Source organism: Phacochoerus africanus, chromosome 9 (assembly GCF_016906955.1).
Source record: "Phacochoerus africanus isolate WHEZ1 chromosome 9, ROS_Pafr_v1, whole genome shotgun sequence".
NCBI classification, from domain to species: Eukaryota; Metazoa; Chordata; class Mammalia; order Artiodactyla; family Suidae; genus Phacochoerus; species Phacochoerus africanus.
In genome coordinates this window covers 35,843,942-35,866,662 of record NC_062552.1, presented here as the reverse complement: position 1 = coordinate 35,866,662, position 22,721 = coordinate 35,843,942, and the positions used below count along the sequence as shown (strand labels likewise).

General features: G+C 56.4%; 1 protein-coding gene across 3 annotated transcripts in view; it reads left to right on the top strand.

The window, feature by feature from the left end:
* KCNK5 (potassium two pore domain channel subfamily K member 5) overlaps positions 1-21,083 on the top strand; it is a 39,055-nt gene extending 17,972 nt beyond the window's left edge. For 2 of the 3 annotated variants that reach the window (XM_047796294.1, XM_047796293.1), the window contains 4 exons: positions 13,456-13,567; positions 15,030-15,196; positions 15,469-15,637; positions 18,505-21,083. In XM_047796294.1, coding sequence (XP_047652250.1) covers positions 13,456-13,567; positions 15,030-15,196; positions 15,469-15,637; positions 18,505-19,364 — 1,308 coding nt within the window. In that variant the 3' untranslated portion in view covers positions 19,365-21,083. The remainder of the gene's footprint in view (positions 1-13,455; positions 13,568-15,029; positions 15,197-15,468; positions 15,638-18,504) is intronic. The other variant, XM_047796295.1, reaches the window with a different exon arrangement.
* The last annotated feature ends 1,638 nt before the right edge of the window (positions 21,084-22,721 follow it).

Here is a 22,721-nt window from a genome sequence, read left to right as displayed (position 1 = left end):
GAGAGCGAGAGAGAGAGAGAGAGAGAGAGAGAGAGAGAGAGAGTGTGTGTGTGTGTGTGTGTGTGTGTGGAAAGTCCGTCTGTGAAGGATAGCAAGAGAGAGAGAGTGTGTGTGTGTGTGTGTGTGTGTGTGGAAAGTCCGTCTGTGAAGGATAGCAAGAGAGAGAGAGAGTGTGTGTGTGTGTGTGTGTGTGTGTGTGTGTGTGTGTGTGTGTGTGGAAAGTCCGTCCGGGTTCTTTCTGCCTTTCTTTCACAGCAGGGCTGTCTCAGAGTCAGGATTCTCTCTCTGTGCCATCAGGAGAGTTTCCATTTCCTGTGGCCCAGTCTGTCCCTGGGCCTGGGCCCCAGGTTGAAGGACGGGAGGTTTTTCTAACCCCCACACCCCTCACCTCACCGGCCTCTCTGTGCAAGGAGGACTGGCTGTACTTTTCCATACCTTCAGCACAAAACAGCTCTGTGTTAACTTCACCCTCCTCAGGCCTCCGTCAGCCGGGGACAGGAGGTGGGTGGGGGACTGCCCCTGCAGCGTGGAAAAGGCAGGGGCGGCTGTGCCTTTGTGCTTTTGTGACAACCTGGGCAGAAAAGGCAGGGAGGCAAGCGGCCCGGGTCGGGGTGGGGGTGGGACACCAGTTGCATGTCGCAGGCTCCGTTCCTTTCCCACACTATCTGGGGATCCCTTTTGATCTCCAAGTGGGGGCCTCGGTGGCCCAAGCCCCTGGTGCAGCTGGTGTGGTGAGGTCTGTGTCCAGCAGTTGGCGTGGGGGGAGTGAGGAGTCTGCCCTTGGGGGCAAAATTCCCCTTGCATCTGGCCCAGGGATTTTCAGTTGTCAGCACCATGGTCTCCACTCTTGGCTCTAATCGTGACTCCGTCTTCCTCTGGGGTTTGATCTGGGATTGGAGTAGGGGGCATGGAGGTAGAAGGCTCGCCACCCGGCAGAGTACCATCCATCCCCAAATGCCTGTGCCAGGTCGCTGGTTGTTTCTTGCACAATGTATTCCAGAGACGTCGGAGGCCAGCTGTTGTCCGTCTCCAGCTGGAGACTGAACCCAAGGAAATGGGCTTGGACGGCAGCCGGGGGGATTTAGGTTAGAGTCAGCCAATAAGGAAGGATTTTGTGACAGGTGCTTGGCCCTCAGGAGGATCGCGGAGGGGGCTGGGGGTCGGCTCATGCTTGGAGGCTGCGAGGCCAGGCTTGGGTGGGAAGGTGTGTAATAAACAGGCGGTGACGGTTATCTCGTAGGCGGCGGAAACTCGGCTGCCACCCCTCAAGCAGGATACCACCACTGCCTCGTATCCCTCTGGGCTTTTTTTTTTTTTTTTCCCATTAATGAGGAGGTTTACAGTGTAACCATCTGGTCATCTTAAACACATTATAATAAATGTGTAGACTTAATAATCCCTTATCATCAGAACCCTCGCCTTCAAGGATGGGCAGTTACTTATTACCTGGAGCTGCCAGCCGCAGGTGAAGGGAGGGGAGAGGAGGAAGGAGCGGGAGAGGCTGCTTTCCTGGGGCCCCTGGGTGGGTGGAGTTTGCCAGTGGTCTGGGGTCCTCTGCTGGGTAAGAGGTTGGGGTGTCAGCCACACCCTTCTCCAAGGGCACGGTATACCCGCGAGGGATGAATGTGGCGGGGTTGGGGGTAGCTTGCATGGAAGGGGAGACTGGGGGTGCTGGTGATGAGGCAGAAGCTTCTTCCTCAGGATTCCAGCAAGGGGGCCCTGGGCAGGCGGCTCTGTCCAGGGAAACAGGGCTGGCAGACCCCAGGGCCCAGGAGAGGTTTTTCCTTCCTTCCCAGTGCTGGAGGGGTCGTAAAGCCAGGGACATGCACAGGAGGACCTGTGCCCCCAGCCAAGATGTCCCCCCCGCCAGCCTCCTTCCTCCTGAATCTTGATGGTTCCAAAGTCTGCAGTGCGGCTGACTCACCAGGGCTAGGACCATTGTGGGCTCTGGCCTTGCATGCAGGTGGGGTGGTGAGAGGTCAGGAGAGGGCATGGAGCAGAAAAACACAAAGTCATCCACCCGGTAGGATGGATGCCCACCTCATCCCACCAGAACTGACGTCAGATACAGCACCTGCACCTACCTCCGTGCCCTGGAAGGCGTGGGTTTGGAAGGCATACATCTCGGAGACTCGGTCGTTTATTTGGCAGATACTGAGCATCTGCTAGTGCCAGGTTCTGTTCTGGGAGGGACAGATGAGTGAAACCGGCCTTCAGAGCTCACAGCTTATTCGGGAGAGATAAACAGTACGCCAGAGAGCACGTACCTAATGGAAGGTCCCCCGACCAAGAGTAGTGTCTCAAGCCCTGATCTTGCAGGAAGGAAGGCAGTGCTGGTGGCATCTAGCCAGCTCTTGTGTCCACAGCTCTGAGGAACCCTCAGAACGGAGGTGACCTCCCCCTCCCCCTGTTCTGCCCAGTGCACATTTCACGCTGTGACGCCCACCCCTGAACTGTGCATAGTTTCACATAATCTGCACCCCAACTCCAGGAGGGGTACCCCCACTGTCCAGGGATGGAAGAGCTCAGACTGGTGAGAGGACGTGCCCCAGGTGACCAGCTAGTAGGAGAGAGCCAGGAGCTGAACCCATGTGCATCTGCTCCAAAGCCCAGGCTGTTCCCCCTCTGCCCCCGTGCTGCCTGCAGAGGGTCCCAAACGTGATGTCTGTGATTTTGCAGTTGGATTAGCCGTCCAGCTTGTGTGGGCCAGGCCAGTGTGCAGAACGGGGGCCCCAAAGAACGGGAAGCCAGTTGGCACAGGGTGGGGCCTCCAAGCTGCCGAAGCACCAGATCTCTCCTTCAGGTCGGCAGCTCAGGATGAGGAGATGGCGAGTCAGCAGGTCCCGTGACCTGCTCTGGGGCCTGCTTGAGGGCAGTTTTTAGAAATGTTGAGGGCAGGTGACTTCCCGTGTCTGCTTCTTCCACCTCACTGCTGGGGGTCGGGGGTGGGGGTGGGAGGGGGTCGGGGGCTGGGGAGTGAACCTAAGGCATCTCTAGGGGAGGGGATGGGGGAAGCCCAAGCATATGCTCATCCCAGATAATCTCAGGTTTGGAGCCATGGGTTGACTGCACACCCTTTTATAGCTCTATGTCACCTGTCACCTGTGTCTGCCTGTCTGCTGTCACCTTCCCTGCTCCACTTTGGTTGGCTTTCTCAGCCCAGTCCCAGAAGAGGTGGGGGGGGTCTGATTAGTTGGTGGAAAGGGCCCTTAACTGAGAGTCTGGGGGCTTCTGGCTGGTCCTTCTCTGTGCTTTGTCATCAGCTTGCTGTGTGACTTCTTCTGTATCACTAGCCCTCTCTGATTAGGGCTACAAAATGGGAATAATAAATAATATTTCGCCTGCCTTACTTACAAGATTTTGAGTCTCAAATGAGACTAGGGCCAGCGGAGCTGTGGGTATGAAAGGGCCCTGATCTGGGCAGGGAGGAGGCAGCTGCGGGCTTTGCCCTCCTTAGCTTTGTCACAGAGGAACTGATGGGACCCAGGGAGCTTTGCTGGCTTCCCTGGAGAGGACAAGCCAGGAGCCAAATCCTCTGCAGGGACTTCTTCTTCTTCCCTTTCCCCCCTTTTTTTGACGCCCCACGCATATGGAGTTCCTGGGCCAGGGATCAGATCCGAGCCGCAGTCTCTACCTATGCTGCAGCTGCAGCAACGCCGGGTCCTTAACCCACTGTGCCAGGCCAGGGATGAACCTGTGTCCTAGTGCTCCCAAGATGCCATCCATCCCGTTGCCCCACCGCAGGACTCCTGCAGGGACCTCTCACTCCCTAGTGACCCACACCCCTAGGGGAAAAAGAGGGTATTCTGCATACCGGGCATGTTTGAGGGGTCTTAGCTGAATAAGTTCCTGCCTAGTTGTTAACCTGCTAGTTAGGAGATGTCTCTGGCCTCAAAGTAGAAAGATGTCAGACACTCCCAGGATTCTGGGGCTGGGGAAGGGGCCCGATTGTGTGAATCCAGGCTGAGCATCCTGGAGGGGGAAGAGATCCCAGCGCAGAGTGGGGGGCAGTGGTTGTGAATTGGGGGTAGAGAAAGAAGCTGCAGGTGGATGAAGAGTGTCCCTCTTGTGATTTAAGCCTCCCTGGATGGTCCACCTGCCCTGAGTTCTGGAGATGAGGCAGGAAGGCAGGAGGCGTATTTTGAGAACATGGCTCCAGAGGGTCCTATGGCCTGTTTGTTGGGGGCAGGGGGGACTCTTTCCTCCTCCCCAGGGCCAGCTTTCAGGCAGTGGTGCTGTGGTACCCGGGACCGGGCCCTTGAGGTCCACTGGGTCTGAGCGCACAGGGATTTCCAGCCTGACTCGTCCACTTAGCCTGAGAACACTTGCTGACATCTCATCCTGAGCTTGGACCCCACCAGCCCTTCTCTGTTTGCTTTAGCCAAACCTGCAGCCCTCCCAGGTCAGCCAGTCCCTGAGGTCCTCTGGCCCTGCCTCAGCTCTCATGGGAGGGACGCCTGGCTGCCCCCGGGGGGAGGGGGGAATGTTAGCATCCCAGCCTGAGAACAATGGGGGCAGGGTCACCTGCCTTGTTTTCATTGTCCCTCCTGAGTGCCGACAGGACTCCCGGGCCTGAGAAAGTCGGAAACCCAGAGGTTTCTGCTGAAAATGCGCTCACCTCTGGCACGGGCTTTCCCCACGGGCGTGAGACCTCCCTGTGGCACCGAGCTCTGCAAAAGCTGCTGAGAGATGGCCCAGGAGGGGAAGCCCAAGGGTGGACAGAAGGACAGTTGTACATCCACGGCTGCCATGCTGACTCCAGGGGGGGGCTGGACTGGGCTTTCCCTGAAACAGGGAGGGAGGATGGTTTGGGTCCAGGACAATGGTATGGTTTTGTTTTTTTGGTTTTTTTTTTTCTTTTTAGGGCTGCACCTGCGGCATATGGAAGTTCCTGGGCTAGGGGTCGAATCGAAGCTGCAGCTGCTTATACCACAGCCACAGCAACGCCAGACCTGAGCCACGTCTGCGACCTACCCCACAGCTCACGGCAATGTTGGATCCTTAGCCCACTGAACCCACTGAGCGGGGCCAGAGATGGAGACAGCAACCTCATGGATACCAGTTGGGTCCATTACTGCTGAGCCACAGTGGGAACGCCCAGGACAATAGTTCTGAAATTAGCTGTGCATGCTATTAGAGTCACCTGGGCAGCTTTTAAGCATCCTACTTCCCGGTGCACACCCCAGGCCGTTTCCGTCTGAATCTCGGGGTTGGACCCAGGCATGAATATTTCCCCAAGCTTCCCCGGCTGATCTCCACATGCACTCCAGGTTAAGTAGCAGCAGTGTGGCAACCCCCTCAAGTGGGCACTGTGGGGGTGCGATACCACTTTCCATCTTGCCCAACGAAGGTGTGTAGGTTTCTGGGGCTAGGGGGTTAATCTAGGTGTGGCGACACTGTAGGGGATCGTTTTGTACACAGCCCACCCTCTCCTCTCCGGGCATCCTCTGATTAGCTGCTTCCGCTCCCAGCTGAGGCAGGGCAGCCTGGCCAGCACCAGACACATTGCTTTAAGGACCAAGGCACAGTGAGGTGGCTTCCTCGTCCTGCCGTGGGACTGGGGGAACGAGGGAGGAAGGAAGTATGATGAGGAATAGGGCAGCGTGGCTCCCTGGGGGCTCAGGAAGAGCTGGAGCTGGTGGCCAGTGAGCTGAGTCCTGGGAATGAAAACATGTTTTCTTGAATGTGCTGTGGATTCCCCGGGAGCTTGGGAGGTGCTGAACTGGGTCCCCAAAGTCATGATTCTGGGCAGAGGAAGATGTGAATTGTAGAGAAGGGTCACCTGCCAAGGCAGTGTCATCGTGGGCCAACTTTCTCAGTGCGTGGAGATCAAGGGTTCCTTGAGAATCTCGGCAAGCCACTTAAGCTAAATCCGGGTCTCCAGACCCTATGAATCCTAGGGTACCAACCAAGTCTCTGGCAATTTGTCTTTCCTTTTTTTGGCTAAAAACATTATCACTATCTGAGTCGGCACTGGGAGCCACTCTGAAAGTGCAGATAAGCAAAACAGAAGTTAAAGTCCACATTGCAAGAGCCCAGGTCTGGTGTTACTGAGACGAGGTGTGGCCCTGGCCCCTGGTCCCTGAACCTGCCCCACAGACACATGCTCCGCGCCTGGTAGAGACAGGGCCAAGTGAACCAGGCCTGCAGCTGGTGCAGGTGTCAGGGAGGCACCATTGGGCCCTTGCCAATGCCCTGCTCATAAACCAGGCCTACCCTCCCGGCCACACCTGGTCACCTGAGCTGCGGGGAGCAAGCAGGGGTGGGGTGAGGAATACCGAGGATGCCTTCTCCCTGCCCTCGCATCCTCCCTCCTGAGTGGGGAGCTGGAAGGCTGAGCCCAGCACCCACACCTGACACCCCCACTAAGGTTAACCACTCCACACCCAGGTCAACTGCACAGAATTCCTGTGAGTGGGGCCCAGGGCCCCTCCCCCACCCCATCAAGGCAGGTTTGAGAAACCGAGTCAGAGGCTGAGAGAGGGAGAGTGAGAGGGTGTGAAGATGGCTGAGGGCTTAGCTAATTGCCTTCATTTCTCTAATTTGTCTCAGGAAGAAGAGAGGTGACAGGTGCTCGCCTTCTCTCTGAGACACTTTGCCTCTGCCCACAGTCCCCCAAAGACACTCAGATGAAGGGCTTGCTGGACAAGCAAGGGCTCCCCACCAGCCCCCTGGGAAGTTGTGTCCTAGAGACCCGGCTTCACTCCTGTAGTTGAGAAGCCCACCCCGTGTCCCTCTTCCCCTCCCCCCTACTCTGGACAACACACAGGCTAAGAACCAGTAGCCTGGGGTCACACCCCAGCGCTACCACTGCCTCGAAAGCTACTCAATTAGCCTCTCCGCCTCATTTTCCTCAACTATAAAAGGGGTAGTAGTACCTATGTTACAAGACTCTAAAGACTCCACAAGCTGTATGATTTAAAGTGCTTTGAGTTCCCTGGCGGCTCAGTGGGTTAAGGATCCGGTGTGCCACTGCTGTGGCACAGGTTGGATCCTTGGCCCAAGAATTTCCTCATGCTGTGGGCATGGCTAAAAAAGGGCTTTGATGGGTGCTTGTCATAAAATAAGTGCTCAGATACCAGCCACTATTCAAATATGAGCTATCATGATCTGTGCAATAAGCAGTAGTAACCGTGCCCTCCCACCTCCCAGCGTGGCTGGATGGGCACCATCAAGGTTCCTCCCTCCGTGCCCTGCACCATGCACACATGACCACGGCCTCAATTCCCCTTCCAGGCCAGAGGGACCAGTGAGCAGAGGTGGAATGGGTCGGGGATGAATGCAGCCAGGGGTGCTGAGGGATGTTCTCGTGTGTATGTCGGTGGGTCCAGTGGAGGCTGGTGTCCAGGAGGGTCCTTGCAGGCTGCATCCTCCATGGCAGGAAGGGGCCAGGGTGTCACTCTGCCTCGGGATCTGGAGGCAGGGTCGGGAGTGGCCCTCTGGGTGCTGCTTAACTGCCGCCCCCAGGCAGGCGGCCCCCCGTGGCTGTTAAAGGTTTCCGCCACCGACCTAATAAAGTGCCCGGGTCTGTGGGGTCTGTGGGTGGGCAGCAGGCCCTCCCTGAACAGCCCACTCAGCAGGGTGAGTCTCCAGGGAGGGGAGGCCTGGCAGCTGCCTCTGCTCTGGAACCTGGGTCCCCAGGGGCACAAGGTGCCGTCTGATTTCGCAGACAGTGGAGGTTCTGGGAAGACGGGGTCAGGACGGCGCGTTGTCTGAAGCCACGGCAGGGGCATGAATGTCACCTCCCAGAGGGCTGGGGTCGGAGTGGATGGACTGGTTTTGGGGCACTGTTTTTCCAGCTGCCACGAAGGGGTGGAAGGATCGCTGGCCTCCTTCCTGTGGCCTGTGTGGAACAGAGGCAGGATTCCCATCGGCTAGGACCCAGCCGGGAGCCAGCAGGGCCGGGCTCCCCTCCTGGCTTCCTTGCTTTGAGCACCCTGACCTCAGGCTACTTACTTAACCTCTCAGCCTTAAACCCTCATTTGCAAAATGGAAAAAATGATGGTGTCTTCCCACCAGGATTCTTTTCCTCGTTAAATGAGCTGAAGGCACATAAAACGCTCAGGGTAACATTTGGTGCATAGTAAACCCTCAGTAAATCACAGCTGCTTTATTAGGAGGATGACAGGTCTGTCCCCAAACAAGAGCCGGGTCTGGGCTGTGTGCGGGCAGCGGGGGAGGAGGGAATCCCTCTCTCCCATCCCCCTCCAGCATTAGGTGGAAAATGAAAATACTGTCTTGTGTGAACTGGGGAGCCAAGTTAAAGAATCCTGCAAGTGAACAGGGGCCACCCCCTCCCGAGCAAGCTGTTTCCCTAACCCCGGGGGACAGGACGCTGTGTCTGATGGCTCCCCATGACTCTCCCTCACCCAGGGATGACCCCAGCCTCTCTGTTCTGGGGGACCTCCTCTCTCGGCCGGCGGGACCCTGGCCCGCCCAGAGCCACAGCCACACGGGGTGGGAAGAGGGAGCTGGCAGCCCAAGTTCACATCAGACCTCTCTCCCCAAGCCTTGCTTTCCTCATCTGTCCAGGGATGCTCGGCAGAGTCACAGGAAGAGCCAGGTAGGGGGTGTACAGAGATGCGGCAAGCAGTGTGTCTGACACACAGCAGCACTAAAATCCTGCCGCTCCCCAGCATGGGGCTGAGCCAGGCCAGCTGCTTGGGGCCCCGTGGGCAGAGAAAAGGTGACAATCAGGGGTGCTGGGGAGGTCCAGGGAGAGCCCTGAAGGGAGGGAGCCCGGCTGACTTGCAGGAGATGGTCTGACCTCACCTGGTTCTGCCACTTAACCTCTCAGCCTCAGTCTCCTGGCGTGACCGGTGGACATAACTGTTGCCACTCTAGCCCTGGGGGGCTTGGGGCTCTTCAGAATGGCCCCCCTCCATGGGCAAACATGGAGAGACAATGGGGGTCGAGGGGACAGGGCATGGGGATTGGCTCCCACAGAGGACAGAGACTGAGGCTTTGGGCTGTGCCCCAGAGGACACACCGCTGGCAGAGTGAAGGGCACAAAGCCAGCTTTTCTACTGCAAAGCTCCCAACTGTAATGCTTTCTTTGGTTACTGTGTTTTAGCGAGCTTTTTTTTTTTTTTTAATTCAATGAATTTCATTATATTTATAGTTGTGTGACCATCATCACAACCTAATTTTATAGCATTTCCATCCCAAACCCCCAGTCTGTCCCTCCCCCCTCAACCTGTCCCCTTTGGTAACCATAAGTTTTTCAAAGTCTGAGAGTCTGTTTCTGTTCTGCAAATAAGTTAGTTCTCTTGTATCCTTTTTTTAGATTCCACATATGAGTGATATCATATGACATTTGTCTGTCACTGTCTAACTTCACTTGCATGATGATTCTAGGTCCATCATGTTGCTGCAGATTCCATTATTTCATTCTTTTTTATGGCTGAGTAATATTCCATTGTAGATACGAACTATATCTTCTTTACCCACTCCTCTGTTGATAGACATTAGGTTGCTTCCGTGTCTTGGCTAGTGTATGTAGTACTACAGTGAACATCGGGCTACATGTGGCTTTTCTTTTTTCTTTCTTTCTTTTTTTAGGGCAGCACTGGGGGCATATGGAAGTTCCCAGGCTAGGGGTTGAAAGAGAGCTGCAGCTGCCCGCCTACACCACAGGCACAGCAACTCCAGATCCAAGTTGCATCTGTAACCTACACCACAGCTCATTGGCAACGCCCAATCCTTAACCCACTGAGCAAGGCGAGGGATCGAATCTGCATCCTCATGGATCTTAGTCAGATTTGTTAACTGCTGAGCCATGAAGGGAACTCCACAGGTGTCTTGTCGAGTCATGATTTTCTCCGGATAGATGCCCGTGAGTGGGATTGCTGGACCACATGCTAGTTCTGTTTGTAACTATTTGCAGCACCTCCCTACTGTTCTCCACAGCAGTTGCACCAAAGTACATTCCCACCAACTTGCTTTGCTTTGGCTGCCAGCTCTTTAGTTTGATGTTTCCTTAGCACTTCCTAAATAATTCCCAAGTCACAGGTGGCCTTTGGCAAGCCCGTGTTTCTCTGGGGGAGCCATGTGGCCATGGCAGGTGGGACTGTCCTGTGAATTGCAGGGTATTTGGCCTCTCTGGTCCCTGCCCACTTAGTGCCAGCAGTGCCCCCATCATCCACGAGAGTAGATGTGTGGGAGGCGGGATTTCCCTCCACTGCTGTACCTCTAGTGCCTGGCACAGTGCTGGCACATGCCAGGCTCCCCCTCAGGCAGCACTTCCAAACACTTCCAGAGGGTGCCACCCTCTGTTGGGAACCCTGTCCAGCCACACCTTCAACACCCCTGATGGGTGGGGGTCTCCCTAGTCTACACACCGTCCATTATCGGAAATGGATGACTGCCCAGGGAGGCCATTCTGAGGGAGCTTGTTATCCAAAAAAGCCACCCCTGGAGTTCCCATTGTGGATCAGCGGTAACGAGCCCGACTGTATCCATGAGGACGTGGGTTCGATCCCTGGCCTCTGTCAGTAGGTTAAGGATCCGGGGTTGCTATGAGCTCTGGTGTAGGTCACAGGTGCAGCTCGGATCTGGCACTGCTGTGGCATAGGCCAGCAGCTGCAGCTCTGGTTCAACCCCTAGCCTGGGAACTTCCATATGAGGTCCTAAAAAAACCAAAAAATGAAAAAATTCCACTCTTGCCCGCTCTTGGCCCTTGGCCCATGGGTTAACGTATGAAGTCTGACACCCAGAATGGAACGCATGTGTGGCCTGATCTGCAGAGGAAAATGGGCTCGCTGCCTCCCAGGCCCTGAACAGACAAGGTATTGACACTGCCCGAGATTGTATTTCTTTTCCTTTGGGCGGCCACCCGAGGTTTGTCAGCTTGTGGTCCGCTGAACCCCAAGGACTTTCCCCTTGGACCCTGTATTACCGGTCGGTCTCTTCTAACCCAAGGTGTAAGACATGAAAAATTTTAAAGTTAGTCCCCAGCTGCCAATTGCAGTGTGTTAACTATCTTCCCATCCCGGCCTTGTCACAATTTTGCATCCTTCAGAGATGACACGCGTCCAGCCATCTGTGTCCTTACCGTGTTGTTGATGAAAAGACTGAAGAGGCCTGGCCTTTGGCATGAGCCGGAGTTGTCAGGCCAGGTTGATAATGATCAGTACTTCTTGGGGTTGTTTATCTGCCTTTACACGGACCCAGATTAATCCCAGTTCCACCCTGCATTTCTCTGTCTTGTCCCCATGAATATCTTCAAGCCCATCTGTTCAGCTGCGATCCAGATTGACTGCATTCCACTGAACGTCAAGGCCTTGCAGCCTGTGGAGTGGGAGATGCACTTAGCTGAGCATGACTTACTCCGGTGAACCTGTGTTGGTGCCTCTCAGTGCCCACTGCTTCCTCTTTGAAAGCACCGAACATTCTGCTGTCTCCATGGAGGAGTCAGCAAGAGTTCAGCTTCGAGTTTCTAGCATCCACCCTTTGGGGGGGTGGGGGGCAGCCACTTGTCTTCTGTCGCCTTTCCTGTTCCCCAAGATTCCACGGGGACGATGACCAGGGAGGCGCCCCAGTCACATCGTTCCCTGGCCAGTTGTCATCTGACAGTCCTGCTCCACAGCGGCCAGCCCCCCCCCCCCGCCAAGATGGGTATTGAGATAACAAAGGCTGAGGCCAAAGGGAGCCTCGCGGCTCTGCTCTCCTGCCATCTGTTTAACATTAACACCCGGGGCCCTGGGACTTTTCATTCTCCTGCTTCGAACAGAGATTTCAGGTTTTAGAAAACCGTCTGGACGGCCCTTGATAGGACCTGTTGGCCTCTTGGTATCTGAGCCGCCCGATGCTTTTGTGTGTAAGTTGCCTGCTCAGCGCTGAGCGCAAGGTGGGGTGCAGGCAGCCACCCCGCTTCCCACTCTGCAGAGAGACGCTGGGAGAAACGGCGTGAGGAGGCAGGCCAGCGAGCTGTGTGGTTTGACGGCCTGTCATCACGGAAAATTCTTTACAGAGTCTGCAGATCCCTTTACGGGGGCTTGCGGCGGCCGCTGCAAGCTGCACATTCCTCCGGGGCAACCCACCCTTCCCTCTCCTTCCACCAAACTTCATTCATGCCGTGGATGGAGCTACCGTTTTTTCCATCTTCCTCCCGCTTCCATCCTTCACTCCTCTGTCCTTCCTCGGTCCTGGACTTGACTTTTAGAGGGAATTTGGCTGAGTTTGTGGTTTCTGGGCTGATTGGCCTATTGTGGGGCTGTCCTTGGGGGCAGGAGCAGGATCCCAGATGTAGAGTCGATCCTGGCCCCTACTTGGGAGCCTTCTGCCAGGACCCAGGCCCTGCCGGTGGTGGGCAGTGGTGGGCAGGACGAATGGAGGCAGCCCTGAAGGAGGGGGAGGGGCAGGGTCTTGTCAGGAGGAAACAGGTTGGGCAGCTGTCAGTGTTTCCGCACTAGATAAGGAAGGCCACTCCCAGTGGATTTGCCCGGTGCCCTCTCACCTACTGCCCACCACGGCTGGGGGCTCCACGGGGACTGATAGCATGATTTGAAAAGTCCACACCACCTTCTGATGACCTGTCCTGGCCCAGACCTTGAAATTGCTCGGCCCAGGGCAGAGAAAGGGATCTAGAGAGAGGGAGGGAGGGAGCTTACCGGGGGAGAGGAGGGAGTTCCAGGCATGGGAGGAAGGAGGCCAGATCCCAGAGCTTAGCTACCAAGCTGACCTGAGCAGGTGTCCTGACAGTGGGGGTGAAGGGTGTGGGGTAGGGGTGTCCCCAGGCCCACCCTGCCGTAGAACACTTCTGTGGAGGCTCTCCCATCTGCATCACATCTGCCTTCTTAATGCCATGGTTCTCAAAGTGGCCCCTGGACCATAACATCAGCATCACCTGGAAATGAACATTCCCTGACCCCTCCCCAGACCCACTGACTCAAGCAAGCTCTGGAGGTGAGGCCCAGCAGGCTGTATTGCATAAGTGCTCAGTGTGATTCCAGTAAGTTTGAGAAGCACTGGCTCAGTGAGAGACTGAGGAGCCAGAGTACCTGGGTTCATATTCTTACCAGCTGTGTGACCTCGAGCAAATCACGTAACCTCACATAACCTCATCGCCTAGGAGCTCCCACGTTAAGGACCTGACATTGTCTCTTAGGATCCGAGTTCCATCTCTGGCCTCACTCAGTGGGTCAAGGATCTAGTGTTGCCGTCAGGTGCAGTGTAGGTCACAGATGTGGCTTGGATCCGGTGTTGCCGTGCCTGTGGCGTAGGCCAGCTGCAGCTCCAGTTTGACCCCTAGCCTGGCAACTTCCCTATGCTGCAGATGCAGCCATTAAAAAAAAAAAGAAAACTTAATCACCTGTAAGTTGGAGATAATAACTGCTCCCTTGTTATTATGCTCATTAAAGAAGAATGCTTAAAAGGAGGTTCATACAGTGCCGTCACTTAGAAAGCATCCGTAAGTCCGACCTCCTCTCTCATCTTCTTTGTCTCTCCTTTTAGATAGTGTCTGATGCTGCAGGACAGGGTGTGGCCATCACAGGGAACCAGACCTTCAACAACTGGAACTGGCCCAACGCAATGATTTTTGCAGCCACAGTCATCACCACCATTGGTAAGTCTTCTGGGACCTTCAGAATATCCACATACCTTAGAGTCCATCTCTGGTCACATGGCCTTGTTGAGGTTCAGATTAGGCCAGTTGCCCTCTGTCCTTTTGACACTTCTCTGGGTATTTAGTAGGCCCTTGGTGACTGGCTGTGCTTAGGAGACTGTTTCCAGAAGTTCTCCTGACCTGGGCTGTGGAGTAGAAACAACACAGCTGGATAGCCAGAGCCATGCAGGAGGTTGAGCAGGTTGCTCACTGCACAAACACAGCCTATGTGTGCTCCCCAATCTGGGCATCTAGTCTGGTTATTATGAAGGCGTAACAAACCACCCCAGAAGTTAGTGGCTTAAAACACAACTTGTCATTCGTTCTTCTGTGCGTTGACTGGGTTCTGCTGGTTGGTTCTTGCTTGAGGTCTCAAATGTAGTGGCAGTGAGGGTGGCTGGGATTGTAGTCATCCAGAAGACCAACTGGCTGGACGTCCCAGAGGGCTGCTTCTATTACATGTTCGATAGTTGATGTTGGCTTTGGCTAGGAACTTAGCTGGGGATGAAAACACAAAGGCTTGGGCATCTCACAGTATGACAGCTGGATTCCCAGAGGGAGAGCCCCCAAAGTGACTGTTTCAAGAGACGAAGGGAAGAAGCAGCAAGGCTTCGTCTAAGGACCTAGCTGACCCAGGGTCACTTTTGCCACTTCGTGTGGTCAAACAAATCACTAAAGCCCAGATTCAGTGGGAGGAGAAGTCTTTGCCAGCTAGATGTGAGCATCAGCTTTCTTGCATAAGAAGGGATGGAATTAAGAATGGTCACCTTTGGGTGTCTACCCGGAGAAAATACTAACTCGTGCCTTCTGACATGCACAGTGGTGCCATATGGACTAGTGGAGGACTTGCTACTGGTGGAAGCTTAGTCTCCCTTCAAGGAGCTCCCAATGTGATAGAGGAGGCAGAGCCCATACCATCAGAGTTGCTGTAAATGATCATGATCTTACTGTGATCAAGGGAAATTTCTTTTTTTTTTTAAGGGCCGCACCCGCAGCACATGGGGGTTCCCAGGCTAGGGGTCTAATTGGAGCTACAGCTGCCGGCCTGTGCCAGAGCCACAGCAACGCCAGATCCAAGCCACATCTGCAACCTACACCACAGCTCACAGCAACGCCGGGTCCTTAACCCACTGAGCAAGGCCAGGGATCAAACCCACTACCGCATCGTTCCTAGTTGGGTTTGTTTCCGCTGCACCATGATAGGAACTCCGGGAAATTTCTTAAGTATTGATAATAGGTCAATGTCAAGGGATCTTAAAGAATGGGCTTTCCTCCTGCCTGGTGTGTATGTGTGTGTGTGTGTGTGTGTGTGTGTGTGTGTGTGGTGGAGGCAGGGGCCACTCCGAGCCTGGGTCGTCACCTCACCCCCCACCTCCCCCCACCCCCGTGGCTCTGTTGGCCTCACTCCCTTCTTCTTCCTCAGGCTATGGCAATGTGGCCCCCAAGACCCCCGCCGGGCGCCTCTTCTGCGTCTTCTATGGTCTGTTTGGGGTACCGCTCTGTCTGACTTGGATCAGCGCCCTGGGCAAGTTCTTCGGCGGACGTGCCAAGAGGCTGGGCCAGTTCCTCACCAAGAGAGGCGTGAGCCTGGTATGTCCCCAACCTTAGGTATCTGGCAGGTGCTGGGGTGGGAAGGACCCAAGTGCCGGGGTGGCCAGAGGTGTCAGGACAGATGACAAGGTTGCAATTTCTGAGCCCCCTGCCCTCAGGTGAGGCTGGGAACATCGCGGCCCACCCCCCCCCCCCCCGTCCCGCCCTGAGGCGGTGGGTAGTGAGCCCCAGACGGCCACCTTGGGTGCCCTGCTGGGTCGTCCCCGGGTCTCCACCGTGGTCTGACTGGGTCTCCTCGCCCTCCCCGTCAGCGCAAGGCGCAGATCGCGTGCACGGCCATCTTCATCGTGTGGGGCGTGCTGGTCCACCTGGTCATCCCGCCCTTCGTGTTCATGGTGACGGAGGAGTGGGACTACATTGAGGGCCTCTACTACTCCTTTATCACCATCTCCACCATCGGCTTCGGCGACTTTGTGGCTGGTGAGTCCTGCCCCTTGCCTCTGCCTCCCCCACCCTCTCCTCCTCTGCATCTCCTCCAGTTTCAATGCAGCTGACCTTTCCTGGGGGGGCAGGACCCAGAGGCATTCAGTGTCCTGGGCCTCCACCCAGTGGGGTCCTTACCCCGCCCTGCCAATTGCAAGAGGACACCAAGGCACAGAGTAATTGCAGAAGGTTTCTATTTCCCGGGAGTTCCCATTGTGCTCAGCGGGTTATGAACCCAACTAGTAACCAGAGGATGCAGGTTCGATCCCTGCCTCGCTCAGTGGGTTAAGGATCCCGCTTTGCCATGGGCTGTGGTGTAGGTCACAGATGTGGCTCGAATCTGGCATTGCTTGTGGCTGTGGTGTAAGCCGGTGGCTACACCTCCGATTCTACCCCTGACCTGGGAACCTCCATATGCCACAGGTGCAGCCCTAAAAAAGCAAAAAAAAAAAAAAAAGATGTTTTCTAGTTCCCTTTCTCAGAACATGGCTTTTTTCCCTCTTCCCTCTCTTTGAATCTGGCCTCTGATTTCTTCTGCTCACCCCACTCGCCATCTGCTGAGCTTGGGTGCTCAGGTGCACTGGGGGGTGGGGATAGGACCTTCCACCTGCAGGCTTTGGGCTTGTCACCCCCAGAGCCCGTGAACCAAGCTGGGGGCCCCTCCGAGTCCCCCGCCTGGCTTCCATCTTTCATAGGAACTGAGAGTCCTGGACGCTTGGCTCAGAGGCCAGAAACTCCGCTCTTGCCTCAGGCAGCTGAGAGACAAGAGGGCTTCTCCGAAGTTTGCCCCCTCCCCCAGGCCCGGACACTCCCTCCCACTCCTCCCCAACTTAATCCAGGCGGGCGATAAGATTCTTTGGCCCCTTTGTCTGTCCAGCCGCAGCCACTCATGTCCTTGTGCCTGCGGCCTGCACAGCTGACCTCAGTCTCTGCTCCAGGACCTCTGGTCTCCCCTCCCCATTTCTAGGGAGCAGGGACAGGTCATCACCCTCCTGCCCATTGAAAGGGGAGACTCGGAATGCTGGGGGCGGCGGTCATAGGGGGTGGTGGGAGGAACAGGAAGGAGGCCTGAACACTCCGCTGACTCCGGCCGATCTGAGCCTGCCGTCTTGGGAGATCCGTTTAGGTGGAGGCACAAACCCGGCCATTGTCTGGTCTCTGGGGCCCAGAGCAGGCTAAGAAGAAGCCTTGGAGTCAGAGAAGTCAGAGAAGCACCGAAGCATGTTGAATCATACTTTCTCAGCTCCAGCAGACACCAAACTGCTGCCTCAGTTCCCTCCATTGTATAGTTGGGTGGCCTTGTTTTTTTTTTTTTCAGTCTTATTAGAGCCGCACCTGCAGCACACGTAGGTAGGTTCCCGGACTAGGGGTCAAATCACAAAACACCACAGCTCACAGCAATGCCAGATCCTTAACCAACTGAGCAAGGCCAGGGCTTGAACCTACGTCCTCATGGATGCTAGTCAGATTCATTTCCACTGAGCCATGACGGGAATTCCATAAATTTGTTTTTTGTTGTTGTTGTTTTTTATGGGCACACCCGCAGCATATGGAGGTTCCTGGGCTAGGGGGTCCAATCAGAGCTACAGCTGCCAGCCTACACCACAGTCACAGCAACACAGGATCTAAGCCACGTCTTCAACCTACACCACAGCTCACGGCAATGCCGGATCCTTAACCCACTGAGCGAGGCCAGGGATCGAACCGGCAACCTCATGGTTCCTAGTCAGATTTGCTTCCACTGCGCCACCATGGAAACTCCGTAAAGCTCTTTTTTAGAAAAAAGTCATGACGCCCACCTCACGGGTGGTGGACAATCAAATGGGTGGCTGTTCCTGAGTGCTCAGGGTAAGGCCTGGCTATATGAGGGCATCCTAGTTGTCATCACAGCCTGCTTGTGACCAGAGCCCTGAGCAAGGCAGACAGCGTCTCCTGTCTGCCAGGGAGACAGCCCTGCCTTCGGGGACCCTCCAGTCTGATGAGAGAGTCATCGTCCTTGATCAGCCCCCCATCTGGACGTGGTGCCCCTTCCCCCATCCTTTACCAAGTTGCTCCCAGTCTCAGGGCAGGAAGGGGGACACAGGATACTAGTCATGGGGTCCGCCCGCCTGGAAGTGTAAAGTGATCCTGGAGGGCAGGGGAACAACCAGAGCTGTGCAGGGTGACCCAGAGGCCTCCCTGGAGCAGGTGTCAGGACCCTGACCATCCGGGAGGGGGCCGTGGAGAAGGCAGAGCCCTCCAGGGCACGGGAGGAACCAGTCAGCGGAGGACAGACAGGAGGTCAGGAGGCCAGCCAGATGTTACCAAGAGGAGAATCAAGGCTGTTGAGGGCATTGCCTGCCAGCACTAGTGGTCTTGGATGGCCCGGGCCCGACCACCGGCCTCAGTGAGCCTGTCCCCAGCAGTGAGGATGCCAGCTGCCCCCTCCCTTCATTTCTACCCAGGTTTTAAGGGAACTGAAACACGTACACCCGCAAAGTACACAAAACCACCAGCATGGGTAAAAGGCCACCGTTCATGGCTTAGTTCCTGGCCTGAGCACTGGCTCCATCACCCGCCACCCCGAAGCCCCTCCCCCCTGCACCCCCCTCCCCGCCCCCCCCCGCCCCCGGAGCCTCTCTGATATCTGACAGGTGAGGTTCAGGCTGGGGTCTGGGCAGGCACATGAGTGACTGGGCCATGGTCCTTCAGGACGCTGGGGTGTCCGGGTTCTCGCCCAGGCCTTTCCTTTCTTGGTTGGTCCCGTTGGTGTTCTGCATTCGGGCGCCATGTCCACTCTCAGGGGACAGGGCTTTGGCCTTTGTGTGTTTCAGGGTCCCCGCTGACCCTTTCCTGACCCTCTGGGCTTCCTGTCCCGCCCTCAGGTGTGAACCCCAGTGCCAACTACCACGCCCTGTACCGCTACTTCGTGGAGCTCTGGATCTACCTGGGGCTGGCCTGGCTGTCCCTTTTCGTCAACTGGAAGGTGAGCATGTTCGTGGAGGTGCACAAGGCCATTAAAAAGCGGCGGCGGCGGCGTAAGGAGTCCTTCGAGAGCTCCCCGCACTCCAGGAAGGCCCTGCAGGTGGCCGGGAGCACGGCAGCCAAGGACATCAACATCTTCAGCTTTCTGTCCAAAAAGGAGGAGACGTACAATGACCTCATCAAGCAGATCGGGAAGAAGGCCATGAAGACGGGCGGGGGCGGGGAGCGGATCCCGGGCCCGGGGCCCCAGGGGGGCGGGCTGCCAGCCCTGCCCAGCTCCCTGGCCCCCTTGGCGGTCTACTCCAAGAACCGGGTGCCCAGCCTGGAAGAGGTGTCCCAGACGCTCAGGAGCAAGGGCCACATATCGAGGCCCCCCGGTGAGGAGGCTGTGGCGGGGGGCCCCAAGGAGGTCTCCCCCACCTCCGAGGTGTCCATCAACCAGCTGGACCGCATCAGTGAGGAGGGCGAGCCGTGGGACGCCCAGGACTACCACCCGCTCATCTTCCAGAACGCCAACATCACCTTCGTGAGCGCGGAGGCCAGCCTCTCGGACGAGGAGACCTCCAAGTCCTCACTGGAGGACAACCTGGCCCAGGAGGAGAGGCCCCAGGAGGGGGCCGTGGCCGAGGCGCCCCTGACCCTGGGCGAGTTCCCCTCGTCGGACGAGTCCACCTTCACCAGCACCGAGTCGGAGCTCTCCGTGCCTTATGAACAGCTCATGAACGAGTACAATAAGGCCAGCGGCCCCCAAGGCACGTGAGGCCGGACCGGCCCCCCACCCCGCTCTCATGGCGTCTGTGCCCCTCAGCCTGGGGTGTCCTGTCGTGGCCGGGCTCCTGGCCCCTAGTGGGGGGCAGCCCTGGACCCGGGAGTGGGGGGCCAGGGGCCTTCCTCGCCTTCATCCCCTGCAGCTAGAGGCCGCCGGTCGGACACAGCGCGCCCAGGACAGGGCCTCTGTGCTCCGGCCGAGCGGGCACCCCAGCGGTGGGAGGCGTCTGTCCTGAGCTCGGCTGGTTTAGCAGCCCGTGTGGGCTGGCAGGACTGACCCCAGAGAGGCCTGCAGCTGCGTGGGTCTCGGCCCTGTCATGCGGTTAAGAATGTCACACGGTTCTCTTAGGTTGGGGTGGGGGGACCTCGGCTGTTTGAGTTCGCCAGTGTTAATGAGCTCCCGTGCACCTGGCACTGAGAAGGGTGACATGGAGGGGGGGCGGAGGCCGTGTGAGACCCCCGTGTTGTCGGGGGGCTGGGCGCCAGCACCTCTGCAGTTGTGGGGCCTTGCCTGGGGCACGTATCTCACCATCCCCCGGTCCCACCTCATCTGCCTGATGTCGCCCCTACTGCAAAGCTCGTAGGGAAGAGGCCACCAAGGGGAAATGGGGCGGGGAGCCCCTGGGCAGGTGCCGAAACTCTCCTGATGTGGGGGACCCAGAGCAGGTCCCGGATGTGGCCCCAGGTCCCCATGCTTCTGGTGGACTGACTGGGATGGAGCCCAGCCCAGAGCCCAGTTCCCCGTCTCGGGCACCCTTTGGCCAAGCCCCTGTGGGTGCTGGGAGAAAGGGAGGGTGGCAGGCCGAGGCCGAGAAGGCTGGGGCTCCAGGAGCTGTGAGACCGGGCTTGTCAGTGGCTCGTTCTGCCCCTGCCCTACTGCCTCCTCTCCATGTGCCCAGAAACAGGACCTCGCTGCTGCCCAGCCTGCCCTTGGCTCACAAGTGGGGAATGGCCAAATGTGTGAATCCAGCTCCTCCCTCCAGCTGCTATTTGTCACATGTGTGTATGTGTCTGTCTGTCCGTCTGTGTAGGAAAGGAAAGACTCTTCGATGGGGGGAGAGCAAAAGATAATGTGAAACTCTACACATCGTTCAGGCGAGGGGCTGGCAGAGGTCTTGGGTTCTCCGTGACATGCACACTAGGGCCGGCCCGCTCTGTCCTGCAGGTTTTGTTTTGTGAATTTTTTTTTCCCCATGAACTGCTGTTTTTTCATACCTGGCCTCTGTTGGCTTCAGAGCCAGAGGGGAGAACAGGTAAAAGAGTGGGGTCCCAAGGATGGGGTTTCCAGTGCTCACTCTCCTGTCCCCCTACAACCCAACTAGGCTTTTTTGGTGACCTTGGCCAAAGTCATGGTGTCGGAGCCGGGCAGGCAGAGTGGGCATGTGGCATCGGTCGCAGGCAACCAGATACTGAGCAGGAGGCGCCCCCAGACACCCTCTCTGCCTCGGTCGCCACGCTGGTGCTGTGGGCCCGCCCGGACCCCCACTCAGCTTGTAACCCAGGGGGGTGTGGGCCTAGCAACAGGGTGGGAAGGAGCGGCCTTTAGGGTTTTTTTTTTTTCCTGTGAAATGATTTAACAAGCTTGTCTCACCCCACTTGCCTGGGGTGTCACTGGCTGTCCTGGAATCACACACACTGTATGTACATACTGGCAATGATGTCAACTGTAATTTATTTTAACATTTTTTACAATAAAACATGAGATGGACAAGGCAGCCTGGTGTGTCTTTGTGGGGGAGGGGCCGGGGGCAGTCTGAAAAGATGGGACCGAGGACAGCCTGAGGGTCAAGGGGAGAACTGGGGTGGCCTGGAAGGGAGAAAAAATGAAAGAGATGAGCTGGAGAAGGGGCAAGGCTACTTAAGACGGGATCAGGGCAGACCTCTTGGAGGAGGGGACAGTTAACAGGTGGTAATGAGGACAGGGAAGGAGCATTGCAGGAGGGGGGTCCAAGGACCAGAAAGGAGTCAGGAACTGGGGGTGGGAGGGCCTAACTCGGGTCACCAGTGGGCCAGGCCCTGTTCTACACGCTTTACACCCAGTGGCAGGTGAATGGACTCACTTAATCTTGCAACAGCCCTGTGCGGTGGGTGTTAATTACATCCCCATCTCACAGGCACAGAGAAGTGACATGGGCACAGTTTCCATAGATGCGGAACCTAAATTCAAACCCACATGACCAGATGAGAACCATCACCTGCTCGGTTGTGGCACATCTGGGTGTTCCCTGGAAGGGCCCCTGTGCCCAGGCAGGTGGGCCAGCCAAGGACCCCGTGACCAGGGCTTCTGAGCTCCAGGGATGGGCATGTGAGCTGGAAAGGATGTGACTAAGGATGGACATGCCCAGCTGGGCCCATTTTGCATCCCTTTAAAGGGAGGATTCGTCAGGCTTCATGGCTTCAATGGTTTTGAGTTCAGCCTGTTCCATGCCAGCGTCAGTGCCCTCTTCCCATGGGCACAGGACCTGGGTTAAGATTTTGAGTCTGGAGTTCCCAGTGTGGCACTGTGGGCTAAGGACCTGATGTTGTCTCTGTAAGGATGCAGGTTAGACCAATGGCCTCACTCAGTAGATTAAGGACATGGTATTGCTGCAAGCTTTGGCATAGGTCACAGATTTGGCTCGGATCCCGTAAAAAGAAAAGAAAAATTTTTGAGTCTGTTGGAAAAAAACTTAAGTTCTGTGATTTCAGGAGTGAAGCACATTTTTTATGAGGGCGTGGCTGTGTTTATAAAGGATCATATGTGTTTAAATATCAACCAATTCTGTAATGACTTGAGAGCCTCCCTTTGCCAAGACATCTCTCCAACTTTCTCCCCTCTCTCTATCCCCTGCTCCCTCCCCTACTGAGGTCCAAATTGCTCTGGTTTTACTTTTGATCCCTTCCAGTCTTGAGGTAACAATTTTTTTTTTTTTTGGTTTTTAGGGCCGCACTCGAGGCATATGGAGGTTCCCAACTAGGGGTCTAATCGGAGCTGTAGCCACCAGCCTACACCAGAGCCACAGCAACGTGGGATCCGAGCCATGTCTGTGACCTACACCACAGCTCACGACAACGCTGGACCCTTAACCCACTGAGCGAGGCCAGGGATCGAACCCAAGTTCTCATGGATGCCCATCAGATTCCTGAACCGCGACAGGAACTTTGAGGGAACGGTTTTATTTGCTACCTTTATTTCACGCTTGGCTGTCTCACAAAGCCCTCTGAGAGCAGCTCGGGAGCGTGTGGCCACCTTGGCGGTGAAGGCAGTCAAGGCTTGGGGTGTATGACTTCTTCGCAGAACAATTCATAGATGATAAGAACACGGAAGACGGTGGAGGTGTGGTCCTGGGCCGCCTGAGCTAAGATTAGC